The sequence below is a fragment of the Delphinus delphis genome, chromosome 20 (genome assembly GCF_949987515.2).
Source record: "Delphinus delphis chromosome 20, mDelDel1.2, whole genome shotgun sequence".
Lineage (NCBI taxonomy): Eukaryota > Metazoa > Chordata > Mammalia > Artiodactyla > Delphinidae > Delphinus > Delphinus delphis.
In genome coordinates, this window is record NC_082702.1 from 23,269,931 (window position 1) to 23,296,094 (window position 26,164).

Here is a 26,164-nt window from a genome sequence, read left to right on the forward strand (position 1 = left end):
TTCACTGAAAATATTGATATCCTCCATATTCAGATTTCATAAATTCTGTGATATGTAATAAAAAAGATTTAATATGTATTAGATAAGAAAATAAGACAAGAAAAAATCAAGAAGTCAAGTAGACCTCTAGTCCTATTCTGAAGGCAGACAGAACACCAACATTTCTCAAATATTTGGAACTCACTGTCCTTACTAATAAAGGGATGTTATAGAGGCAGGGAAGAAACATTAACATTGACAAATAACAGCAGATACATTTTTTGAATATTTATTGTGTATTAGGCCTCCACTGTGATTTACCTACATTAATTCCTCTAATCTTAATAAAGGTGGGAGTGTGGTAAGCAGAAAAATCATGCCCTAAAGAGGTTCACATCCTAATTCCCAGAACCTGCTAAATGTATTTCCTTATGTTGAAAATGGACTTTGCAGATGTGATTAAGGATCTTTTTTTCTCTTAAAAATATGGAACACTTCATGAATTTACATGTCATCCTTGCACAGGGGCCATGCTAATCTTCTCTGTACCCTTCCAATTTTAGTATATGTGCTGCTGAAGCAAGCATCCATGATTAAGGATCTTGAGATGGGGAGATTATCTTGGATTATCAGCGTGTGTGGGCTCAATGTAATCACAAGGGTCCTTATAAGTGAATGAGGAAGGCGAGATGGGTTAGGGTCAGTGATTGGAAGATGCTGCACTGTTGGGTTTGGAGATGGAGGAAGGGGCCATGAGCCAAGGAATGTAGGTGGCTTTAAGACATGAAAGGCAAAGGAATGGATTCTCCCCAAAGCCTCCAGAAGGAATGGAGCCCTGCAGACACCTCGATTTTAGCTCATGAAGCACAGTCAGTGTTCTGACCTCAAATGTGTAAGAATAAATCTGTGTTGTTTTAAGCCACTAATTTTATGGTTACTTTGTTAGCAGCAATAGGAAACTAATCTACGTGGGTACTATGACTTTCCCCATTATACTGATGTGGAGAAAGAGACTTAACAAGGGTTAAATAATTTCCCCAAAGTTACTGCAGATAGTTGAAGAAATTCCCATTTTACATTCTTATTTTCTCTTTGAGGTAGGAGGCAAGGTGAATTTCTAAGAACTGGAAGTTGGGATTGGCTGTAAGGGAAAATTGGGAAGAACATAAAATAGTTCTTATGAAGAATAAGAATTGCTAGCGTCATATGTAAAGTCCTTATCTCACAGTGAGGTATTTACAGAATATAAGATATGATGAATTTGCCTTAAAATAATCTAAGAGGGGCCGCAAGGGGGATAAGCAGTAGGTGGGGGCATAGGTGAAATAAGACTGGGCATATGAGGATAGTGTTAAAAGCTGGATGGTAGCATGGGCACAAGAAGTTTTATTATACTAGTGTATATTTTTATATGTATTTAAAAATTTTCCAAAAAAAGTTAAAAAATGAATTCACGGTGAAGAGCAATAAATGTCACAGAGGAAAATATCTTGAAAAAGTCATGAAGTAAGAAAACAAAAACAACTTTTAAAATAAAGCTACACTGACAGAGAACCTATCAGTGGTGCCTGAGGAAGAGTGGGATAGGGAAGGAGGTCAAGGAAAGTGGGAAGGAGGGATAGCCAAGGGGCACAAAAAAACTTTTGGATATGATATATTCATTATTTTGACATTAATTATCTATCATCTACATATCTCCATTAAGAAGGTATAGTGTATATATACATATACACTATATATGTCATAACATCAAATCGAATATATTAAATATGTGCAGTTTATTGCATGTCAATTATACTGCAATAAAGCTGTAAGAAATTAACAAACAAAATAAAGCAATACTCATAAAAATGCAAGGAGAGCTTCTTTCTGGCCCGACATGTAGAGTTTGGAAGTCATCACTGCTGTACTCACAACAAAAAAAGCTGAAGAAACTGAAAATCAACTCTGCTTTGACCCATCAGAGAACTAAGGTCATAGAGCAAACTGCTACCCTGAAAACTGGAGAGGTGGATACAGAGAATCACAGCTTACTGGGAGCAGAAGCCCAGAACCAGAAGACTGAAACTAGAGCCAGTACTGGCAGGAACACTTAAACTGTGATTGTGACATTACTGAAGAATCAGTGTGAACTAGTTTGAGAGTTCAAAACTCTGGGGGAGAAAGCGAGGCAGTCTTAGGGGAGCCACACTTTTGCAAGTTTTCCCTCCAGGAGTTCCATCAAATTCTCAAGAGGAAGATTGGGGGAAAAAACCCTCATGCTTCTAGCAAAGAGAGGAAAGTAACCAGTTAAAAATATGCCCAGAGCTCTCTGTTCTCCTTCACAACAGCTTGCCCTTAAGGAAACCTATTTTACTAGAGATTAAGTAACTTGGGATTTACCAAAAACTAATCAACAGGAGGGAAAGGAAATACCTAACTTCAGCCCCCTCTAGCCTCCCTGTTTAACTTATAGAGGAGGGCAAGCTGAGAAGCACTTTCTTCAAGCCACAGCCCACACAGGCTCACTAAAAAACTGAGACACAGGATGACAGGATGCTTCTCCTACCATAGTCTTATATCTCACCACCACATCAACTGGGCTCCTGTCTAATAATGAGATTACAGTTAAAAGAACTGCAAACCTCAGACCCATTTAAAAGGAAGTCTGTAGGGTGACACAAAGACAACAGAAGAGACAAAAGAAAGACAATAGAGGAAAATTTTGCCTCTTGACAGCATAGCTACTGCAAACAGTAACACAGTCTAACTCCTAGCAGATAAACATAAAACCTCATAGTGAAGGCTTATCTACCACAGTTCCTTTCACCCAATACATCATGTCTGGCTCTCAAGAAAAAAATTTTAAGCCATGCTAAAATGCAGAAAACAAAGTTTGAATAGACAAAGCAAGCATCAGAACCAGACTCAGATACAGCAGGGATGTTGGAATTATCAGACCAGAAATTTAATATTTAATATGATAAAGGCTCTAATGGAAAAAAGCAGAGAACATGCAAGAAAAGATTGTTAATGTAGGCAGAGAGATGGAAACTCTAAGAACGAATCAAAAGGAAATGGTAGAAATAAAAAATACCGCAATAAAAATGAAGAATGCCTTTGATGTGCTCATCAGTAGACTGGACACAGAAGATGAAAGGATCAGTAAACTTGAAGATATATCAATAGAAACCTCGAAAACTGAACTGCAAAGAGAAAAACTAATGAAAATTTGGAAAAGAATATCCATGAACAATTACACAAAGGTTACATACACAAAGGTGTAACATATGTGTTGTGGGACTACCAAAAGGAAAAGAAGAAGGGACTTCACTGGTGGTGTGGTGGTTAAGAATCCACCAGCCAATGCAGGGGACATGGGTTCAAGCCCTGGTGCAGGAAGATCCCACATGCTGCAGAGCAACTAAGCCTGTGAGCCACAACTACTGAGCCTGTGCTCTACGGCTCGTGAGCCACAACTACTGAGCCCGTGTGCCAGAAATACTGAAGCCTGCATGCCTAGAGCCCATGCTCCACAACAACAGAAGCCACCATAATGAGAAGCCTGCGCACTGCAATGAAGAGTAGCCCCCACTTGCTGCAACTAGAGAAAGCCCATGTGCAGCAAAGAAGACCCAATGCAGCCAAAAATAAATAAATTTATTAAAAAAAAAAGGAAAAGGAGAGAAAAGATCAGAAGAAATATTTGAAGAAATAATATAAGAATTTTCCAAAATTAGTGACAGACATCAAACTGCAGATCCAGGAAGCTTAGAGAACACCAAACAGCAAAAATACCTAAAAACCTATACCTATGCATTTCATACTGAATCAGCAGAAAATCAAAGACACAGAGAAAATCCTGAAAGTAACCTGGGAAAATGAATGGGAGAAAAGGGTGTCTAGGGATCCATATAAGATTATGATACAATTAGGAATGCTCATTTGAGGTTGATGACTATGAATCACTGGTGGTGACAATATTCAGGGCTGTATATTTCTCTTTAGAAATGCCCAGTAGCTTAGATCTAGGAGTGAACAAGAAAGATAGCTGGATTAACAACCCAGGGTTGTAATTTTGCCAGGCAGGTAGAGTAAAAAGAAGAGTGCTTTATGGGAGTTAAAGGTAGTGAAGTGATGGTTGATATACGGTAGCTAAATAACGAGGTAAAGAAAACAGGTTGATACAGGTCAAGAAACAAATAGACTTAAAGTTGAATAGGTATAGTTATAATAACAAGAGTGAGAGGGCTGGAAAAATAGTTTTTGAGAGTTGATGGATGGTACTGAGATTTCAAAAGTAAAACATTTCTGGTAGATAAGGTTCACCACATGGCCACGGGAGTGAGTAGCCATAGTTGAATGAAAATGAAAGACTCTGGGGTTTTCAGCATGGAAATAAAGGAATTTGGGTGAGATTAGTTGCTGATTTGAATATTATTTCCTCTCTCCATATATCAGATAGGTTGCCTGTAGCAGGTGGGAATATATAGGCAACAGAAGAGCATTTATTCAACTCATAATTTAACTCAAGTGATAAAGAATATCATATGGTATGCACATTTTTCCTCTTAGTCTCACACTGGGTCATATCTTACATAACAGACTATGATCAAGTGGATCTGATGTCAAAACAATATGAAGAAACCTCACTTTATCATGAAATAATTTTACAAGTGGGAATACATTTGATATATAGAAAACTGGGGGAGTATAGTGTGGATTTGTTTCTTTTAGGTTGTTATAAAATTGTGATCTATGACATCAGTGGGGAAGGAAAATGATAGATGTGAAGGGCAGTTTGACAGGATCTGAACTTCAAAGAAAGTAATAAATGGATGAATGGGAGGCAGATGTATCAGCTGCAGAAAAGCCCAAAGGTGCTGGACTGTTAGGGTAATCACTGTAAGAATGTGCATGCTGCACTTTACTTACATGACTTTCTAAATGACTCTGTTCTCCATATGATAGAAGTGACTTTTAGTTTAAGATAAGGAGAAGGGGAGCATTAGTGATCTTAGAACTAAAACCTGCCTTAAGCAAACAGCCTTCCCTATCAAATTTTCTGCTAGAACTTGTGGGTAAAATGAGTGGGTTCAATTTCAACTTTTTAAAAGTTCTTTGCTTGACGAGGTAATGAAAGAGCCACATGATGGGAATATGGTCAATCAGAGAAAAGGAGAGGAACAAAGGGTCTGAATATTTCACAAACTGGGTAGACAATACCTGAACAACCAAGTTAATCTTTGGCCTCCAATTAATCAGACTTGCACTTGATTTAAAAAAATAAGCTTTATTTTTATAGCACTTTTAGATTCACAGCAAAATTAAGCGGAAGGTATAAAGAGTTCTGACATACCCTCTGCATCTCTCCTCCTCAGACTCTCCCCTATTATATCTACATTTTTATAATGATATGAAAGCAGATAGGTTTGACCAGGCACTCATATAGTTCACAGTGGATGTGGTGACACAGTCCAGACCTTCCCTTCAGGACTGAGGCAATATTCCCCGAGCTGCTCCAAGTGTTGGTTGCTGATAGCTCACAGCAGCTAGGTTCTTACCTAAAAATTGTTCTCAGCCAAAGGGAGCTGGCTTGTACAAATTATAACCCCTTCCTGGGGACTGCCTGCATGCAGTGTCTAATGCAGAATACAAAGGTATGGCCCTTTTGCTTCAATCTGGGCCATCTTAGAAAAACCAGCCTTGCTTCACATCTGATAGACCTGCTTTCCTCACTACTCCAGAAGCCTTGCTCTCAAGAATAGTCTAGATTAAATCTTTGCGCGCAAATCTCTGGGTCAGGGTCTGCTTCCACATGTCTTAAATATGGGAAGTTTCCCAACCATACATAAAACATTGATAATGAAGCAGTGCTTTAAAGGTGTAGTAAAAATATGACAATATAATCAGAACACCTAGTTCTGTGTTCTAGTTCCACTACTTAATGGCTCTATGATTTTGGATAATTTATTTCTCTGAGCCTCAAGTTTCCTCATCTTTAAATGGGGGATAATTCCTTATGTAACAAGGGTTACTATGAGGGCTCAAATTGGGATATACCAACACAAACACAAACACACACACACATGCTCATGCTTTCAAATATAATGTAATATTCTTATTATAATTTACATGAACTGGCAATTTCAAAACCTAAGCCTAATTATTTTCACATTCTGTTATTTCATGGAAACATTCCATTAGACAGCTAGCCAATATTAAGATTAAACCAAAAAAATTCATTAATTGTTTACTATATGCTTGACCCTGTGCTATGAACGAGGTATACAATGATGGCATGGTTCTTGACCTCAAAGGATTACAGCCTGGGGAGAGGCATTAAATATAAACAGATAAAGTGTGATCAAGTATTACATATGCCAAGGGACTTCCCTGGTGGTCCAGTGGTTAAGAATCTGCCTTCCAATGTAGGGGATGTGGGTTCGACCCCTGGTTGGGGAACTAAGATACCACATGCCATGGGGCAACTATGCCTGCATGCTTTAGAAAGATCCGGTGTGCTGCAACTAAGACCTGATGCAGCCAAATAATTAATAAATAAATAAATAATTAAAAAGGTATTATATATGCCAAAATGGCAGCAGTATGCCCAGAAATAGTGGGAGGTGTGTTCATTTTTCCAAGAGTATCAGAAAAGACTTCATTAAGGAAGTGAACCTTGAGGTGAGACAGTTTTTAGGAAAGGTACTTTATTCCCAGTAAACTTTACTTGAGCACTGAAGGATACTTTAATCACTTCTAAAAGTAACATCAATTTGATTTAACCTATAACAACTATTTTGTGTGTATCTATCATGCAGAGAACTTTCACAGAAATATTTACAACTGAAAGTTAAGGTTACTTACTGTTATCTTACGAGGACATTCATTAGGACAGAGACCACTAAGAACTGTGGAAAAATTAAAAAAAGCCTATTATTACTGTTATAATATTAATATGCCCTATTGATTCATGGTCAAGCAAAAACCAATTCAGTTTCTTTAGATCTGAGTAAATTAAATTTCTTTTGTTCACTTTAGGCCAATATTTCAAAAGCCTTTATTAAGCAGTCAAGCTGCTGCCATTTTGTGGAATATATAGATGATATAATTAATTATGGTTATAATATCATACCTACTGTTGGTTCTATTTTCCAATTGGTTAGCTACATTCCAAGGATGACTTAGAATCTGACAGAGAATTGCCAAATGCAAACCAATTAAAATTTATACTGAAAAAAACAAAATAGAACATTTAACACTTCATATCAAACTAGACTATTTCAATTTATCTAGTCAAATTTTCTGGGTAAAAAAGTTTGGGCTCCCTTGATAACTTTTATGGAGAACATAACTATAAAATAATTGATGGGTCTATAACAAAAATAATTTAATGACATATTTATTCTATAATTACCAAAAAAGAAAAGGTTAGGATATCTGAACATTCTTTCTATAACTAACATGAATTTTGAAACATAACTACACTCATGTGAAGTAATTCCTTTATAAGAAGGCAGACTTTATGTGCTATTAAATATGCTATATGTTATAAATTTAAGGAAGACAGCTGATAATACTGTTCAGTAAGCATGAACTGTACCAATAATAATTGTGATTATTGGTTAGTTCAAATATATCTATAGGAAAATTGTTCCTTATGTTGATTTATATTTTACAAATGTGAAATGATAATCATTCTAATACAAATATTATACTTAGGCAGGGTACATAAACTGCAAAGGCATAAGAAATGAACATGACAAATTTCATCACATAAGAAGATACTTGTTTATTTACTATAGTACGTTTATATTAAATTCAACCTGAGGAAACAGTGAAATAAATGTTTCATACTTGCAAATCAGTTTTCAATGTTTAAGTTCCTTACCCCAGCATAGTGCCTAGTTATCACTCTTTTATTCTCAAACACTCCATGACCTTACTTCTCCCTCTCCTTTGTTCCTCTTCCCTCAACTCTGGGCAGACACTGGTACTTCTTTTTCACTTGTCCCCAAATGACTTTCCTAAACCTTCATTAAAACATTATCTTGCTAAACAGTATATTATTTACTCAAAAGTCTGTCTTTGTACCAGTATGTAAGCTCTGCATAGTTTTTTTTATCATTTTTTCAGGGCCTAGCCAAATGTATTTGCTCAATAAATACTTGTTAAAGGAGGGAAAAGATGGATTATTCAATAAATGGTACTGGATAACTGGCTACTTGGAGGAAAATAAAGTTAGACTTTGATTCATAACATGAAAATTACATTTGGCAAAGACACTACTAATATAAAGAACTCTTACACTACAGTGATAAAAAGACAACCCAATTAAAAAATGGGCAAAGGACCTGAACAGGTATTTTTCCAAAGATGATGCAGACATATAAAAAGCTCATGAAAAGATGCTCAGCATCATTATCATGGAAATGCTAACCAAAACCACAATGAGACGTACACAATTCACAATATCCAAGAGGTGGAAGCAACCCAAATCAATGTCCATTGGCAGATGAATGAATAAACAAAATGTGGTACACACTCACAGTGGAATATTATTCAACTTTAAAAAGGGAAGAAATCCTGTCACATGTTACAACATGGATGAACTTTGAGGACATTATGCTAAGCAAGCCAGTAATAAAAAGACAAATACTCTATGATATCACCTACATGAGGTGTCTAAACTTGTCAAATTCAAAGAAACAAAGTAGAACGGTGGTTACCAGGGGTTGACGGGAAGGGAAAAAGGGCAGTTGTTAAATGGGTACAGAGTTTCAGATCTGCAAGATGAAAAAGTTCTGGAGATCTGTTTCACAACAATGTGAATATACTTAACATCACTGAATTGTACACTTAAACATGGTTAAGATAGTAAATTTTATGTTACATGTTTTTTTAACCACACACACAAAAATGGTTAAGATTGTAAAAAAAAACAAAACAAACCCACAATGAGACACCATTTCACACCCATTAGGATGGGTATAATCAAAGAGTCAGATAAAAACAAATTTGGGTGAAGATGTGGAGAAACTGGACCCTCCTACATTTCTGGTGGGAATGTAAAATGGTCCAGCTGCTTTGGAAAACAGTCTGGCAATTTCTTAAAAAGATAAACAAAGAGTTCCTATTTAACCCAGCAATTCCACTCTTAGGTATATATCAAGAGGAATTAAAATATATGTCCACACAAAAACTTGTACATGAGTGTTCACAACAGTATTATTCATGATAGCCAAAAAGTAGAAACCATCCAAATGTCCATCAACTGATGGATAAACAAAATGTGGCAGGTATATTCATATAGTGGGATATTTGACAATTAAAAGGAATAAAGTACTGATGCTACAACACAGATGGATCTTGAAAACATTATGCTAAGTGGAAGAAGTCAGTCACAAAAGATCACATATTATATGAACCCATTTATATGAAATATTCAGGATAGACAAATCTATGGATACAGAAAGTAGTGGTTGCCTGGGGATGGGGATTGAGGGTGGTAGCTAAAGGGTACAGGGTTTCAGGATCATTGGTAGCTCTATTTTTACTTTTGTCATACTGAGTGAATTAAGTCAGAGAAAGAAATATCGTATGATATCGCTTACATGAGGAATCTAAAAAGAAATGATACAAATGAACTTATTTACAAAACAGAAACAGACTCACAGACTTAGAGAATAACTTATGGTTACGGGGTGGGGGTGGTGAGGGTGAGGGGACGGGATAGTTAGGGAGTGTGGGATTGACATGTACACACTGCTATATTTAAAATGGATAGCCAACAAGAACATACTGTGTAACACAGGGAACTCTGCTTAATATTATGTAACAACTTAAATGGGAAAAGAATTTGAAAAAGAATAGATAGATACATGTATAACTGAGTCACTTTGCTGTACACCTGAAACTATCACAACATTGTTAATCAACTATACTCCAATATAAAATAAAAAGTTAAAAAAATAAAAAATAGAAAAGGGTACAGGGTTTCTTCTGTGGTGATGAAAACGTTCTACAACTGATTGTGGTCATGTTGGTACAATTCTGTAAATATACTAAAAGCTATTGAATTGTATACTTGAAACAGGCAAATGGTATGGTATGTAAATTATATCTCAATAAAGCTGTTATAAAATTTCAAAAATACCATAAAATTAAAAAAAAAACTAATGACAAGGGGCTGTGAACTTTAAAAAATATACATTACAAAGAGATACTATTGCCAATATACAAAGAGCTTCCAGATATGGGTTAGAAGATGATAATCCAATAAAAACAAAGGATATCAAGAAGCAATATCCAGAAGAGAAAAGTACAAATAATCAAAAAACCAGGAAGAAAGACACTCAACCTCACTAGGCAGGAAAAAAATCAATTTTCTACCTAACAGAAAGGCAAAAAATGAAAGACCAATAAAAATGTCTGTAGGAAAAACAGAATCAAAGATAAATGACAAACTATGAAGAATATTTACAACATATATCACAAAGGATTAATTTCCCTAATATATACTATGGTACATTTATAAATCAATAAGCAAATGAAAAAGGACAAGGACCATTCATAGAAATAAAAATACAAATGGCTCTTGAACATATGGAAAGATGCTGAACTTTACTCAGTATAAGAAAAATGCAAAATAAGACAATACTTTCACTTTACAACTGGCAAAACTTAAAAAGTTTAATAATCCATTGGGTTGGTGAAGGTATTAGGAAATGTGCATTCTCCTACACTGTAAGTGGAAGTTTAAACTGATATGATTTCTATGAAGGGACACATGTTAAAAAGTTCAAAACCAGGCAGAATTAATCTAAGGTGTTGGAAATTAAATTAGTGGTTACCTGTAGGTGAACTGGGTCAGTAATGAAAAGGGTGGGCATGAGGAAGCTTCTGGTTGCTGGTATCATGTTTTTCCTGATCTGGGTGTACTTACATGTGTGCATTTACTTTGTCAAAATTTATACACCTGTGTACTTATGTACACTTTTCTGTAAGTATATTTCAATAGAGCATATTTAAAAAGTGTACAGGTATTATTTTTTAGTAATTCCATTTTTAGGAATTTATTCTATAGGCTATTCACTGTGGCATTAATTATAATAAAAAGAGACTGAAAATAAGCTGGTATCTGTCAATAAGAAACTCATTAGATTATGTTGTATCCATACACATGATACTATTCAGTAGTTAAAATGAGGTAGCTCTAGATTATATTGTTATGGTATAATCTCCAAGATATATTGTTAAGTGGAGAAAACAAAGTCTAGAACTACCATTTATGTAAAATAAAAGCATATAAACATATGTGCTTGTATGTGTTTAAGATATCTTAGATAGACACAAAGAAGAGGTTGCTTTTGGGGAAAAGAACTGGACCACTGGGAAACATGGGTAAAAAAGCGACTTACTTTTCACTATTAGACTCTTCTGTATTTTTTCACCATTTGCATGTACTACTTATTTTAAAAACAAATTTGTTACAGAAATAAAAATTTAGAGCTCTCAGATGAATATGTGGTAAACTGGACAGTGTTATGCTGATGGGATATAAACGTCTATGACTGTTGGGAAAGGTAATTTGGCATTATCTATTAACACTAAAAACATAGCCCCTCAACTCATCAATTTCATGTATATGAAATATTGGAAACTATCTATGTGTCCACCAAGAGAGAAAATGCTAAATAAATTATGGAACATCTATAGTACTATGGAATGACATGGAACTATTAAAACAATGAGAGAGACCTGTTAAGTGCTGACATGAAAGGGTGTTTATACTCTCTTGCTAAGGTAAAAAAATAAGACAAAGGCAGATATGTTCAGTAAGATTCTATTTACAAATGTATGTGTTAGATGAATTTCATAGACATACTACTGAACAAAAGAAGTCAGACACAAAGAGTACATACCATCTGATTACATTTATATGACAGTTAGAAAAGGAAAAACTAATCTATGGTGACAGAGATCCGAACAGTGGTTATACTTTTGCAGGGGAACATGAAGGACCCTTCTGGGGTACTGGAAATATTTTATCTTGATTGGAGTGTGGCTACAAGGGAGTATACCTATGTAAAATCTCACCAAGCTATACGCTTTAACCTTATTTTCTTTGTACACCCATTGCTACAACTTTCTTTCTACTGTCTTATCAGCTCACACCTGGATGACTGGTGTATTCCAGTGGTTACCCTCAGCCTGACCTCTCAGGTCAGAACACCTATTTCTTTTGATGAACCTCTATTTTTTTCTTCTGAACATTGCTGCAAAATCCATCTTCTTAAACTACACATTTGATCATAGACTCTCTTTGATGAAGAGAGTAAACAGTAAGTGTAATGGTAAGTTTTATGTGTCAACTTGGCTGGGTCATGAGGTGCCCAGATATTTGGTTAAATATTATTCTAGGTGTTTCTGTGAGGGTGTTTTTGGATAAGATCAACATTTAATCAGTAAACTGAGTAAAACAGATTGCTCTTCATAAAGTGTGTGGGCCTCATCTAACCAGTAGAAGGCCTGAAGAGAACAAAAGCCAGACCCTCTCTTGAGTAAGAATTCTCCTGTCTGATGGCCCTCAAACTAGAACATTAGCTTTTCCTGCCTGATGAACTGGACATCAGTTCTTCCTGGTTCTACAACTGCCTGCTGGCCTTTTGACTCAAACTTGGACATTGGCTCTGCAGATTTTGTACTTGCCAGCCTCTGTAACTGCATGAATTAATTCCTTGTAATAAATCTCTCTCTTTCTTTTTCTCTGTATTCTATTGGTGCTGCTTCTCTGGAGAATCCTGACTAATTCAGTAAGTATCTGCAGTTATTGTATCACAATGATTGATTTGCGGATACTGAAAAATCCTTGCATCCTTGGGATAAATCCCACTTGATCATGGTGTATGATTCTTTTAATGTATTGTTGGATTCGAATTGCTTGTATTTTGCTGAGGACTTTTGCATCTATGCTCATCAGTGATATTGGCCTGTAATTATCTTTTTTTAGTGGTATCTTTGTCTGGTTTTGGTATCAGGGTGATGGTGGCCTCATAGAATGAGTTTGGGAGTCTTCCTTCCTCTGCAATTTTTTTAGCCCATGTATTCTTAAAGATATTTAAAGTATAAAACCTTGGCTTCTAGCTTTGTGATTCACTTTACATTAGCTACTTTATACAAATGCCAAAACCAAAAAACTGCAATAATTGTGCATAAATACTGTAACACCAAACCAATGTGCAGGTTGGGACAAGGCTGAGTAGAATAAAGCCAAAGCTATAAAGGTCAATACTGTATAATGGTTTTAGTAGCATTTAAAATGAAAAATCCTTGCCTGGATTATGGGTGACTGTTCACATTCAGTCTCTGAAAATGTCTTTAGTTTTTGTTTAAGACACATGAATCCTAAGCAAATATTATAATCAAATATCACGTGTAAAATAAAGACCCCCATCCTACCCATTCTTGTCATTTAGACATTATTTTAGACTCTATATGGAAAACTTCTTTTGTCTGTTATTGATTACCTACCTTTCATTCATTATTTTTTAAATTAAAAAATCCTATGCTTAATAAAATATATTTTAAGACATACCAGTACTCAGAAAATATATTAGCCTATGTACAACTTTCTGAAAATCTCTTGAGGAAGCATTCCATCAAAATAAATAGGAATTCGAGTCAATAAAGGTAAAGATGTGGTATATATGTAAAGGGTGACAATAAAGCCAGTAAAACTTGTTAAGTTTAAATAATCATTGGTAACACGGTTGTAACTGTTACCAAATCAGTCATCCAGAAATAAACTTCCACAGTATTTCAACAAAATCTGGAAGAAGGCAGGGGAATAAAAGCTTTTGAAAGGTCTCATCTTATTTGGGTAGTGAAAGGTGAAGATACTGTTACAATTTTAAAAATCCAAGGAAATACAGGTTCACATATGTTTGTTAGAAATCTGCGTTAAGTACTAGTAGAATCAGAATGCAGAACCTCTAATGTATCTGACAGGAATAAGAGAAACAAATTAGAGCTAGGAGCTAGTTCTGATTCAGGGGAGCTAGGGAACCCCTCCAATTCCACAACACACAGAGTCCCCTGTGTGAAGAGCATTCTGTAGATCTGTGGTGTTGTGGGAATCAGTGAGGGAACAGGCAGAAGTATAGCATTACCTTTCCCTAGCCACACACAGAAGCTTAGGTACCCGAATTTCCTTAACTGAGACAGTGACATTTAACATAGGCTGGTTTGAGCATTAGAGTAACAGTTACTTTAGAGCAAAATCAACTCTGGACATTGTAGATGGCTTTGAAAGGGTAACTATATACTAGTAACTGTCTGCTTAAGGAAAACAAGTAACAGTCAAAGGAAAGAGTGGAAGAGCATCTCAAGACAACTAGAAGGTTATTTTTCACAAATAATTGCTCTAAATTATCTCATTACCCATGACCTTTCTATAAAGCATGTTATTAACATTTATGTTAATATCCATAAGTGCAAAGTTATCTTGCTTTCTAAAACTAAAACTTCCTACATCAAATTGGCTATCTCTGGGTCTGAGCTTGGTAATGTTTGGAGAAAACTTTCCTTGGGATACTGTTAAGGTGATGGCAGTGCTACCCAGTGATACCCATCCTTGACTTAGGTTAGGAAGTTACAGGCCACAGACTCTCAAGAGACTCTTGGGTTTTTAAAATTTTTACGTGTAATTTTTCAAACATAAACAAAATTTTTATGTTGCCTGGATTATGTATGAATCCCACTCATACTTCACATAACTTCAACTGTCAACAACACATGGCCAAAGTCATTTCACCTATACTCCATTTCCCACTTGCCTGGATTAAAGAAAAACCTCAGATACGTCATTTCATTTTCAAGTAGTTTGTTGTATCACTACTTGATTCTTTAAAGAAGCTTACTTTTTCTTGAGAAGCTCTGAAATAGCCAAATAATACCCCCTTCAGAATCATAAAGAACAGGAGACAGTCATATGGATTAAAAGTACAGAAATGGTTAGACTCATAATACCAGTATTGTGTGGCTACAGTAGTAATGAAGACGGGGAAATACTCTTAGTTCATTCAAATAAGAGTGAATTTGCTGGTTAGAAAAGAAAATTACATTTTCTGTCATTTTCATTTCTCAAAATAAATCTCTCAACACTCATTCATTATTCTGTCGCTTTTCTGTGTTCAGCTATTTATGACCGCTTCAAAACTGTAATAAATATTTATACAAAATACTGTGTCATTTCATTCACAAATGAACAGATATGGCTGTCTTGATGTCAACTATGATAACAGTGACACAAAAACAGTTGCCTTTCAACATTAATTCATGATAGAACTCTCAGCAAACTATAAATAGGGGAAACTTCCTTAATACAATACGGAGCATTTCCAAAAAGCTAATATCATTCTTAATGGTGAAAGATGGAATGCTTTCTCCCTAAAATCAGAAACAAGGCAAGGATGTCCACTCTCACCAATCTTATTCAACATATCAATAGCAATGGAAATTCTACCTAGAAGAAGAAAAAGAAAAAAAAAGGGCACAGATTGGAAAGGAAGAAATAAAACTGTCCCTCTTTGCAAATGACATGATTTTGTATGTAGAAAATCCCACAGAATCTAAAAAAACCCTCCTGGAACTAATAAGTGAGTTCAGCAAGGGTGCAGTATACAAGATCATCAAACAAAAATCAATTGTATTTCAATACACTAAAAACAAACATGTGGAAACTAAACTTAAAAACACAATAACATTTATAATCACATCAAAGAAAATAAAATACTTAGGCATACACTTAACAAAACATGTACAGGATCTCTACGATGAACATAAGTGTTAGGTGGAGGAGATGGTAGATAGCTTGCATGGTTGGGAACAGGTAACAGTGAACAAATAGGTAACTATACTGAGGAAAATGGGAGTTTGAGAAGATGTCTACAAACAGAAAAGATTAGAAGGAACCCTTGAAATGTTGTGTTGGATTAGAAATGGAAGTAATGATATGAATTCATTGTTATATAATATATATAAAATAGTTTTAGGTATGTATATACAAATATATGTGTTGTATACACATATACAAATATATGTATATATGTGTTGTGTATGTGTGATACATTACCTGTATTTCTTAGTTCTGTCCATTGAGAAAACTTAGAAGAAATAACAGCCCAGTAGCAATGAGCACACTGAGCACCCAGAACTGGGTTTTAAAATACCATCCTCTACTCAAAGGAACCAGGGCTCCTTGAAGAAAGAGATCAGATTCTAGACTTAGGGCAAGGGAGGTAAAAGATGCACCTGGAATATCTTGTTTTGCCAGAGCACATGTCAAAAAGATAAAGGAGCCAGTCTGAAGGAGCTCCTACTGCCCTCACTGGGAACAATTTTAACATTAAAAGAAACGATATTATTTATTGAATAAAATACAAATACACAGATCTATACTGATAAATGAGATAAGGGAAAGATCTTCCTTAGAGTAGAATGCCAACCAAAAAATGCAGGGGTGTTGGAAATAGAATCACTCTTTGACACCTATCAAATAGATGCTTGATTCAGGCAGGAGCTATCAATGGACTCTAAGGCTGGTAGGTAGAAATTTGATATGGAAAAGTCTATTAAAGTAATATCAGAATACCCCTCCACAAAGTACTAATCAATGACAAAGGGGGAAATAGTGAATTTAAGGTGGGGAAACCTAGTAGTCATCAAGATGACCAGACGATCAAGGTTATCACCAGGGTGGCAGGACAGGTCAACATCACGTGCTTACTGATTTGATGTACTGAGAGGCCACAGCATTGGTTCCACTAAATTCCATGTAGTGGAGTTTCTGCAAAGAATGTGTAGCCTGAGCTGGGTAAGGAAGAAACAGGATTATCCTACAGAATGTAAGGCCTGTATTCTTTAAAACTGATAAGGACATGAAAAGGAACTATTCCAGATTGGAGAAGATGTGACAGTAGGTATTCCTCGACAGACTTCTGGGTCAGAAAGAAAGAAGCCATTGTTGGGACAGTTGGCAAAATTTGAACAGGGTGGTACTGTTGTATTGAAGCTGATCATCTGCTTTGGAGAGTTGTACATATGTTATGTAGGAGCATGTTTTACTCTTTGGAAAATGTGTTGACAGAGAGAATACAAAATTAAATGTTATAAATCTCAGAAAGATCCTTTTTGACCCACCTCCTAGAGAAATGGAAATAGAAACAAAAATAAACAAATGGGACGTAATGAAACTTAAAAGCTTTTGCACAGCAAAGGAAACCATAAACATGATGCAAAGACAACCCTCAGAATGGGAGAAAATATTTCCAAATGAAGCACTGACAAAGGATTAATCTCCAAAATTTACAAGCAGCTCATGCAGCTCAATATCAAAAAAACAAACATCCTAATCCAAAAATGGGCAGAAGACCTAAATAGACATTTCTCCAGAGAAGATATACAGATAGCCAACAAACACATGAAAGAATGCTCAACACCATTAATCATTACAGAAATGCAAATCAAAACTATAATGAGATATCACCTCACACCAGTCAGAATGGCCATCATCAAAAAATCTACAAATGATAAATGCTGGAGAAAAGGGAACCCTCTTGCACTGTTGGTGGGAATGTAAATTGATACAGCCACTATGGAGAACAGTATGGAGGTTCCTTAAAAAACTAAAAATAGAACTACCATATGACCCAGCAATCCCACTACTGGGCATATAACCTGAGAAAATCATAATTCAAAAGGAGTCATGTACCACAATGTTCACTGCATCTCTATATACAACAGCCAGGACATGGAAGCAACCTAAGTGTCCATCGACAGAAAAATGGATAAAGAATATGTGGCATGTATATACAATGGAATATTACTCAGCCATAAAAAGATATGAAATTGAGTTATTTGTAGTGAGGTGGATGGACCTAGAGTCTGTCGTACAGAGTGAAGTAAGCCAGAAAGAGAAAAACAAATACTGTATGCTAACCCATATATATGGAATCTAAAAAAAAAAATAGGTCATGAAGAACCTAGGGGTAGGATGGGAATAAAGACACAGACCTACAAGAGAATGGACTAGAGGACATGGGGAGGGGGAAGCGTAAGCTGTGACAAAGTGAGAGAGTGGCATGGACATATATACACTACCAAATGTAAAACCGATAGCTAGTGGGAAGCAGCTGCATAGCACAGGGAGATCAGCTTGGTACTTTGTGACCACCTAGAGGGGTGGGATAGGGAGTGTGGAAGGGAGGGAGACGCAGGAGGGAAGAGATATGGGGATATATGTATATGTATAGCTGATTCACTTTGTTATAAAGCAGAAACTAACACACCATTGTAAAGCAATTATACTCCAATAAGGATGTTAAAAAAAATTAAACGTTAATATTTAATAGTAATAATAAAACATATAAAACAAATACTCACCAATGACTTTAACAAAATAAGCATCTGCTTCAAAGTTATTTTTTAGTGTATGGATGGCAAAATCATTCTTTGTATATCCTTTACTTAGTACTACAATGTCCAAGATTCCCTGGAAAAAACATAAAAATGGTAAGAACTACTAGACTGAATGAAAAAAATGATGAAAATGCATGATATGTTTACCATGTAAATATAAACCTTATTTATTCAACTTGATGTTTAAAATAAAAATATTAAAAATATAAAAACTTGAATATTAAAATATAAATAAAATGAAAAACACCTATAATTTTAATCCCTGAAAATAACTGTTAGCATTTTGTACTTCCTTCCAGTCATATCTGCATGAATTTTTAAAGGTCTGTGATATGGAGTACCGAAGTGTTTCCAATCATCAGAGAAATAAGGTACCTTTTCATCTGCCCTGGCCCCCATTATTTTTTTTTCCTAAAAAAGTGGGAAGCTTTGCTAATTTTATTGGGGGTAAAAAAAGTGTGTTCATTAAAATTTCCATTCTGCTGACTCTTAATGAGGTTGATCATTTATCATATCTTTTCATATGTTAGCTACTTGTGTTTTTTCTGTAAATTGCCTTAATCATGTTCTGTTTTTCCAGTGGGAGTTTCTGGTGACTTGTATCAGTTTGAACAAACCTTTCTACGTTAAGAATATTAATTATTTAATTCTTTCATAGCTAATTTATTTCCCAGATTTAAACACAATTTTAAATTTCATTTATGATATTTTTATGTACAGAAATTAACTGATTTGTAGTTAATTCTCTTGATTTTCCCTCTTACGATATTTTTACCAATTACTTTCATGCTTGGAAATTGCTTATGAAAAGTGAACGAACACAAGATTTGGTAGCAGAGAGACAGAGGAAAATAAGGACTTGGATAATTCATATAATTGAGAATTAGCCTCTTATAAAAAAAAAAAACAAACCAACCAACCGGGCTTAGGGTTGGACATAATGTCTTGATGGAGATTTAACGTTTTAAAATAATCAAATTGTTTTACAAGGATATACTGTGACATATTAACTCTGGAATTTAACACATTTTTTTCAGAATTTATTATTTTTCTGAGTGATAAACTGGCTTACTTTTAAAGAATAAAACAGCTTGGGAGATTCTATTTTCCCTCAACAATGCCCAGAAGCACTTGATAAACTGGTTTTTGACATTAGAAAGAAGAAAACCAGGGCCCTGAGCGCCTTTCCCAGGCCACCTGGCAACTGAAGACAGTCACAAGAATCTGTAGCAATAGATGCCAACTCTAGTTCACTAGGTTAAGAGAGAGTACACACTGAACCCATTCTTCTGTGATCTTGTGCGGGTTTAAGGGTCTGTTATCTGTTGGCTGTTCTTTTCTCTACTCGTGCACATGCACAATTGCTGTGAGCATGATTCTCTAGTGGTTTAATCTGAACAAGCATAAAATGAGATAAAAGCATTTTCGTATTTCACTGTACTAATCAGTCAGTGGTGTCAATAAATGTGTTCCCTCTGTCATTTAACATTAAAAGGAGCTTTCTTTAATTAACTCATTTGCTTTCATAATCTCATCTACATTTTCTGGTCAAACAGGGTGAAAGTGGATGGCAATTAGATTCCAAACACACAGAAGAGCTCTGAACTCACATCTTCGTAAATATCAAAGAAGGTGGCAACCACTGCATCTCTGATTTGGTTTAGGTCCATCAGCTCCCAGTAGACTTTAAACATACGACGCGCCCCCTCACAGCTTGCATTATTACAAGGGACATTCTCCAGTAAAAAGGCCTGCTGATTGCTGTGAGACAAAGGCAATGGCATTTAGTCAATATAACATATCAATGCTGAGTAGCATCAGCTATGCTGTATTTTACTAGAATCAAAGAGATGGTAAATGGTATACACTTAAGTAATATGAAAAAAATCCCTACATCTTACTAATTATTGTCCTGAGTCATAAAAAACTTAAATTGTTGGCTATTGTTTTTCAGCCTTTGGCAAAAATCCTGAGGTTAGTCAGTTGTTGGCCTCTCTCTCCTCTTTCGTGATTTCCAAGTCCATCTCTCCGCCCTTCCTTGCTGCTCCACAGCCATCGACCCTGTGTTTCATTACTGAGTTCCTGGACACTGTCATCATCCCTTTAGATTTGTATAACTCCTTAGGTAAAAACCTGCATTTTAAATAGAGATTCCTGACATCCCCAAGTCTTGTAAACCCAAAGCAGTAAATCTACAATGATACAATTTGAGCTTCCCAAACGGACAGTAGAGTAGATATTGCTGAGTACCTCTCAGATAAAAGATAGAAAAAAAAAAGTGTTGTACTTTGCATAGCTATGAAGTCCTCCCTTTTGAATCCTACTCTATAGGCAAAGTGGTGATGAGTTTAGATTTTGGAACCAGATTACCTGGATTCAAATTCTGGCTCTGTCATTTAGCAGTTACGTGACCTTAAACAAGTTATTTAACCTCCTGAAGACTCAGATCCTTATTTGTAAACTGAGTAACATGAGTACTTAAAGAACTGTTGTAAAAAAGAAATGAAATACCGAGTGCAAAATACTTAGAACAATTCCTGTCATTCACTTAGATCTTCGTAAAAGTGTATTATCATCACTCTTACTTATGTAGTGCAACACCATGCCATGTAAAAATATTTTCTTTAAATACAGAAGTAACTTTTGTAAATGGTGTGATTTGATGTAATGGCTCCTATTTATAGGCATTTTCTAATATTTACATTCCTTCAGGTCCCTCTATGTTACATAGAAAATAATAAGCTAAAAAGCTTAAATTTTATTACTGCTCAATTTTCTCTAATAATTATTTTAAATAAAACTAAAGACAGATTTCTTTTTTTCCATATGAAAATATTACTTTGGATATTACTTTGGGTCTGGGCAATTTGGAAAAGAAAAAAGTTCTATTATAAGAAAGGTAAATTTTTCAGTGTTCAATAGAGTAAGGAAACATGCAAAATATTCAATTTACTTGATGTACTTGACATATGATTAGCTTCACATTATTTTTCTAGATAAAAAATTCCAACAGAAATAGTTTAAACTCCCAGATTATAACATTTACATGGAAAACTTTGAGGTGGCTTTGATCAAGGCCTAACATATAATAGTGTTATTCCACTAGAAGGAATAATGATTTCTTCTTTGTCTCCTGTCTAATAACTGATTTTAAAATTCTAATTTGTAATACTTTTTCCAGGTAATTTACCCATCCTACCTTTGTAGCTAAACAATTTTACTAGATATTTCACAGAAATGAAGAACACTCTATTTTGTTATTAGATTATACTAAAACATGAGAACCAGTGATAAAGGTGGCCTTTCTTTTTTTTTTTTGGCTATGCCATGCAGCTTGTGAGATCTTAGTTCCCTGACGAGGGATCAAACCTGGGCCCACAGCGGTGAAAGCACTGAGTCTTAACCACTGGACCGCCAGGGAATTCCCAAGGCAGCCCTCTATAATGTTTTATAACCAATGCACCACACTGGCGACGTTTTGAGTGATAATTTGCCACTGGTTTCCCTTTTCACAACAGGGATGAAAGGATTTCATTATTGTATTATAACTCTGGGCACAATTTCAAATACACAACATAAGCTACAACAAAAACTCTAACTGCAGTTGCATAATTTGTCATTTTAATTTTTGATATGAGTTTGTAAAGATTATAAATGCCATGCACCATGGTTTTTGTCTGAATTCTCACTAAACAGGTTAGTCTTATACTCTGGAACATGGGGTCTATAAAATTTCAGTTCTTTTAAACTCCACTGAGCCCTACAGGTAGAGCCCAACAATCTTAACTATAAAAAAAAAATTCCATTTAAACCCAGGAAGAAAGAATTCTGATTCATTCGGTTTGGAAACCCTTGGGGAGAAACAGTCTTGCTTCTTTTGAGTCAACTGCTCTATGTGTTTTTGGCAATTACAACCGATATAACTTTTAAAAAACATTTTTTTTTCAAAACTATTGCAAAAGTTATTATAAAATTCAAGTAATAGAGACATTTAAAAAGTTGAACTCCTCCTTTCCAGGGAAAATCACTGTTAACAACTTGGTGTGCATCTTTCCAAACCTTCTTCTGGGAACATACAAATATTTAAGTATATATATCCTTCAAAAAAAACCACAAAACAAACCCAGTTGGGTTCTACTATACATATTATTCTGCAACTTTTTTCTTTCCACTCAATAACATAGCATACACATGGGGGAAAGGGATACAACCTGAATGAGGACTTCTGAAATCTATTTTGAAAATTCCCACCAGAGAAGTTGTACCAATTTATATCCCCCAGCAGCAGCCCATCAAACTGCCTGTTTCCCACATGCCCATTCCTTTCAATGCTTACTCCATTATACAGCTATGCCATCATTCGTTTTAACACCCTGCTATTGATAATCAGGTTGTCTTCAATTGTTCCCCATTACACACACACACACACACACACACACACACACACACACACACACACGTAATTTTTCCTTGAGAATTTGTATAAGGATTTCCAAATGAAGTCATCTGGTCAAAGGATATGCGTATTTTAAATGTGAATAGGTAAAGCTAAATGGCCTTCTAAAAAAATGTACCAATTTATACCTCTAGTATATCCTTCTTCATATCTTGCCAATATTAGTAACACTGCTTCTTATTTTTGCCAATTGGGTAGCTTAAAAATTATCTCATTCTCCTGATTATATGAGAGAAGCTGAGTATTACTTTTATGTTTATTATCTATTCATATTTCTTCTAAGAATTGGCACTTAAATTTTTTCAATTATTGGTTTTTAGATCTCTGATTGTTAAGGACATTAGCCCCTACCTGTTATTCTCATATTCTTATTTGCAAAATGTGTGTAAAAACAGTACAGAAATAGATACACAGATGTAGAGAACAAACTTATGGATACCAAGCAGGGGGAAGGGAGTGGGTGGGATGAACTGGGAGATTGGGATTGACATATATACACTACTATGTATAAAATAGATAACTAATGAGAATCTACTGTATAGCCCAGGGAACTCTACTCAATGCTCTGTGGTGACCTAAACAGGAAGGAAATAAAAAAAAGAGGGGATATATGTATATGTATAACTGATTCTCTTTTGCTGTACAGCAGAAACTAACACAACATTGTAAAGCAACTATACTCCAATAAAAATTAAAAAAAATAACCCAACGGTACATTACCTCAAATAGCTGTTTTAAGGATTAAATGAGAAAATACATGGTAAATGGTTTAATGTAGTGCCCAGTACATAGCACAACACACTTTCAATATCTGCTGTTATTATTATATGCGCTGTTATTATTACTCTGATATGTTATAAACATTTCACCCCAGCCTTTTATTGTTTTTAAAATGTATGGTTTCTTTCACTAAAAGGTTAATAATACTTATATACTCATTTATGTCAGTATTTTTCTCATGCTCTATAAGAAATGTTAAAGGAAGTCCATCAGGCAGATGGAAATAACACCAGATGGAGTATCTGCACTTACACGAAGGAATGAAGATCAGTGAAAATGTGAAATACGTAGGCAAACAGAAAAGATTTTCTTGTTATTTAAACCTCTTTAAAGATAACTGATAATTAAACAACACAGCATGGTGTTAATGACATAAGCAGATGTAAAATGTAAGGTTTCCTCAAAAAACTAAAATTTGAACTACCATATAATACAGCAATCCCACTTTTGGGTACATATTGAAAAGAAGTGAAACCAAGATCTCAAAGAGGTATCTGAACTCTCATGTTTGTTGCAGCAATATTCACAATAGTCAAGATATGGAAACAATCTAAGTGTCCATCAATGGAAGAATGAAAATGTGGTATATACATACACTGGAATATTCAGCCTTAAAAAAAGAAGAAAATCCTACCATTTGTGTCAACATGGATGAACCTAGAGGACATTATGCTAAGTGAAGTAAATCAGAAACAGAAAGACAAATACTGTATGGTATCACTTGTATGTGGAATATAAAAACACTGAACTTATAGAATCAGAGAGTGGAATGGTGGTTGCCAGTGGCTGAGGGGTGGGGGAAATGGGGAGATGTCGGTCAAAGGACATGAACTTTCAGTTATAAGATGATTAAGTTAAGGGGATCAAATGTACAGCATGATGACTATAGTTAACAATACTGTACTTTATACTTGAAAGCTGCTGTGAGAGTAGGGCTTTAATGTTTTTAACTATAACAATAAGAACAAGAAAATGGTAATTATGTGAGATAAAGGATATTAACTACCTTAATGTAGTAAACATTTTGCAATATATACATATATCAAATAATACTGTATACTTTAAACTTACACAATGTCACTATATGTCAATTATATCTCAGAAAGCTGGAAAAAAAAAGGAAAAAATAAATCAATAAAAGATATCTGGAAAATCTCCAAATATTTAGAAATTAAACACCACTAAATAATCTACGAGCAAAAGAAGAAATCAGGCGGCCCCTCAGCGCATGAGGAGCACGTGCCTTTGGGAATTTTCCATGCGCTATCTCTGTTCACCCGGCTACCTGGGCTTGGGGCTCGCCCTGGTCTCTGCCTAGAGTGCCCGGCAGAAGCTGCAGGCTTTGATCACCCATTGCTGTGTCTGTGCCCCAGTAGCCGCAACTGCCCCGGGGGCTGTTCTGGAAGAGATCTGAGAGCTGGGTGGCCTGGGTCGTGAGAGCCCCGCACCTCTCGCATCGTGGTGAAGAAGAACAGTATTCCCAATGGAATAAAATGTCACATCCAGTTCTCCAGACAGTGCTGTGAAAGACTATTTTTGTCAAAAGGTGCAGTTACTTTCTGTGATGTCAGCCTCAGAAGATGAATCTGCCTTAGATATCCCTAGAGTCCTTTAACTCAAACAAGCATTAACAAGACACGGGATACTAATGTTCTCCAAACTATTTCGCAAATATTGAGCTAGCCTCAATTCTCACCTCAAAACATGGAACATTTTGCCACCTGAGCAGTTCTGGAGGAGGAATCTGTGAGCAGTTCCAGGCACTGTGTTAGGCATTAGCTAGCATTACAGGATATGCCTCAAATACATGAGAGGGTCTGGGAAAAGGTCAAGACTTCTTAATGATCAGCACCCTCAAAGTGATGTACAGATAGAGGATTATGACTATGTCAACAATGGACCTGCCCAGAGGAACTCTGGCACCGATAACTGCAGAGGCAGAAATAAGAGATACTGGAGACAGGATTAAAATGGCTCATAGAGGGGGGACCTTCAAGATTGTGGAGGAGTAAGACGTGGAGATCACCTTCCTCCCCAAAAATACATCAAAAATACATCTACGTGTGGACCAACTCTTATCACGGAACACCTACTGAACGCTGGCAGAAGACCTCAGACTGCCTAAAAGGTAAGAAAACCCCCAGGTACCTGGGTAGGGCAAAAGAAAAAAGAAAAAACAAGACAAAAGAATAGAGACAGGACCTGCACCTCTGGGAGGGAGCTGTGAAGGAAGAAAAGTTTCCACACACTAGGAAGCCCCTTCACTGGCAGAGACGGGGGGTGTGGGGTGGGAAGCTTCGGAGCCACGGAGGAGAGTGCAGCACCAGGGGTGCGGAGGGCAAAGTGGAGAGATTCCTGCACAGAGGATCAGTGCCGATCAGCACTCACCAGCCTGAGAGGCTTGTCTGCTCATCCACCGGGGAGGGTGGGGGCTGGGAGCTGAGGCTCGGGCTTCGGAGGTCAGACCCCAGGCAGAGGACTGGGGTT

General features: G+C 35.9%; 1 protein-coding gene and 1 non-coding gene across 2 annotated transcripts in view; both read right to left on the minus strand.

The window, feature by feature from the left end:
- ITFG1 (integrin alpha FG-GAP repeat containing 1) overlaps positions 1 to 26,164 on the minus strand; it is a 232,075-nt gene that overhangs the window by 47,848 nt on the left and 158,063 nt on the right. Inside the window, exons 11-13 of the mRNA XM_059999143.1 lie at positions 20,052 to 20,202; positions 18,406 to 18,514; positions 6,829 to 6,872 (exon numbers count right to left, since the gene is read on the minus strand). Coding sequence (XP_059855126.1) covers positions 6,829 to 6,872; positions 18,406 to 18,514; positions 20,052 to 20,202 — 304 coding nt within the window. The remainder of the gene's footprint in view (positions 1 to 6,828; positions 6,873 to 18,405; positions 18,515 to 20,051; positions 20,203 to 26,164) is intronic.
- LOC132417384 (U6 spliceosomal RNA) lies at positions 460 to 562 on the minus strand. Its single transcript, XR_009517822.1, has one exon. It is a non-coding gene; the product is annotated as a U6 spliceosomal RNA (small nuclear RNA).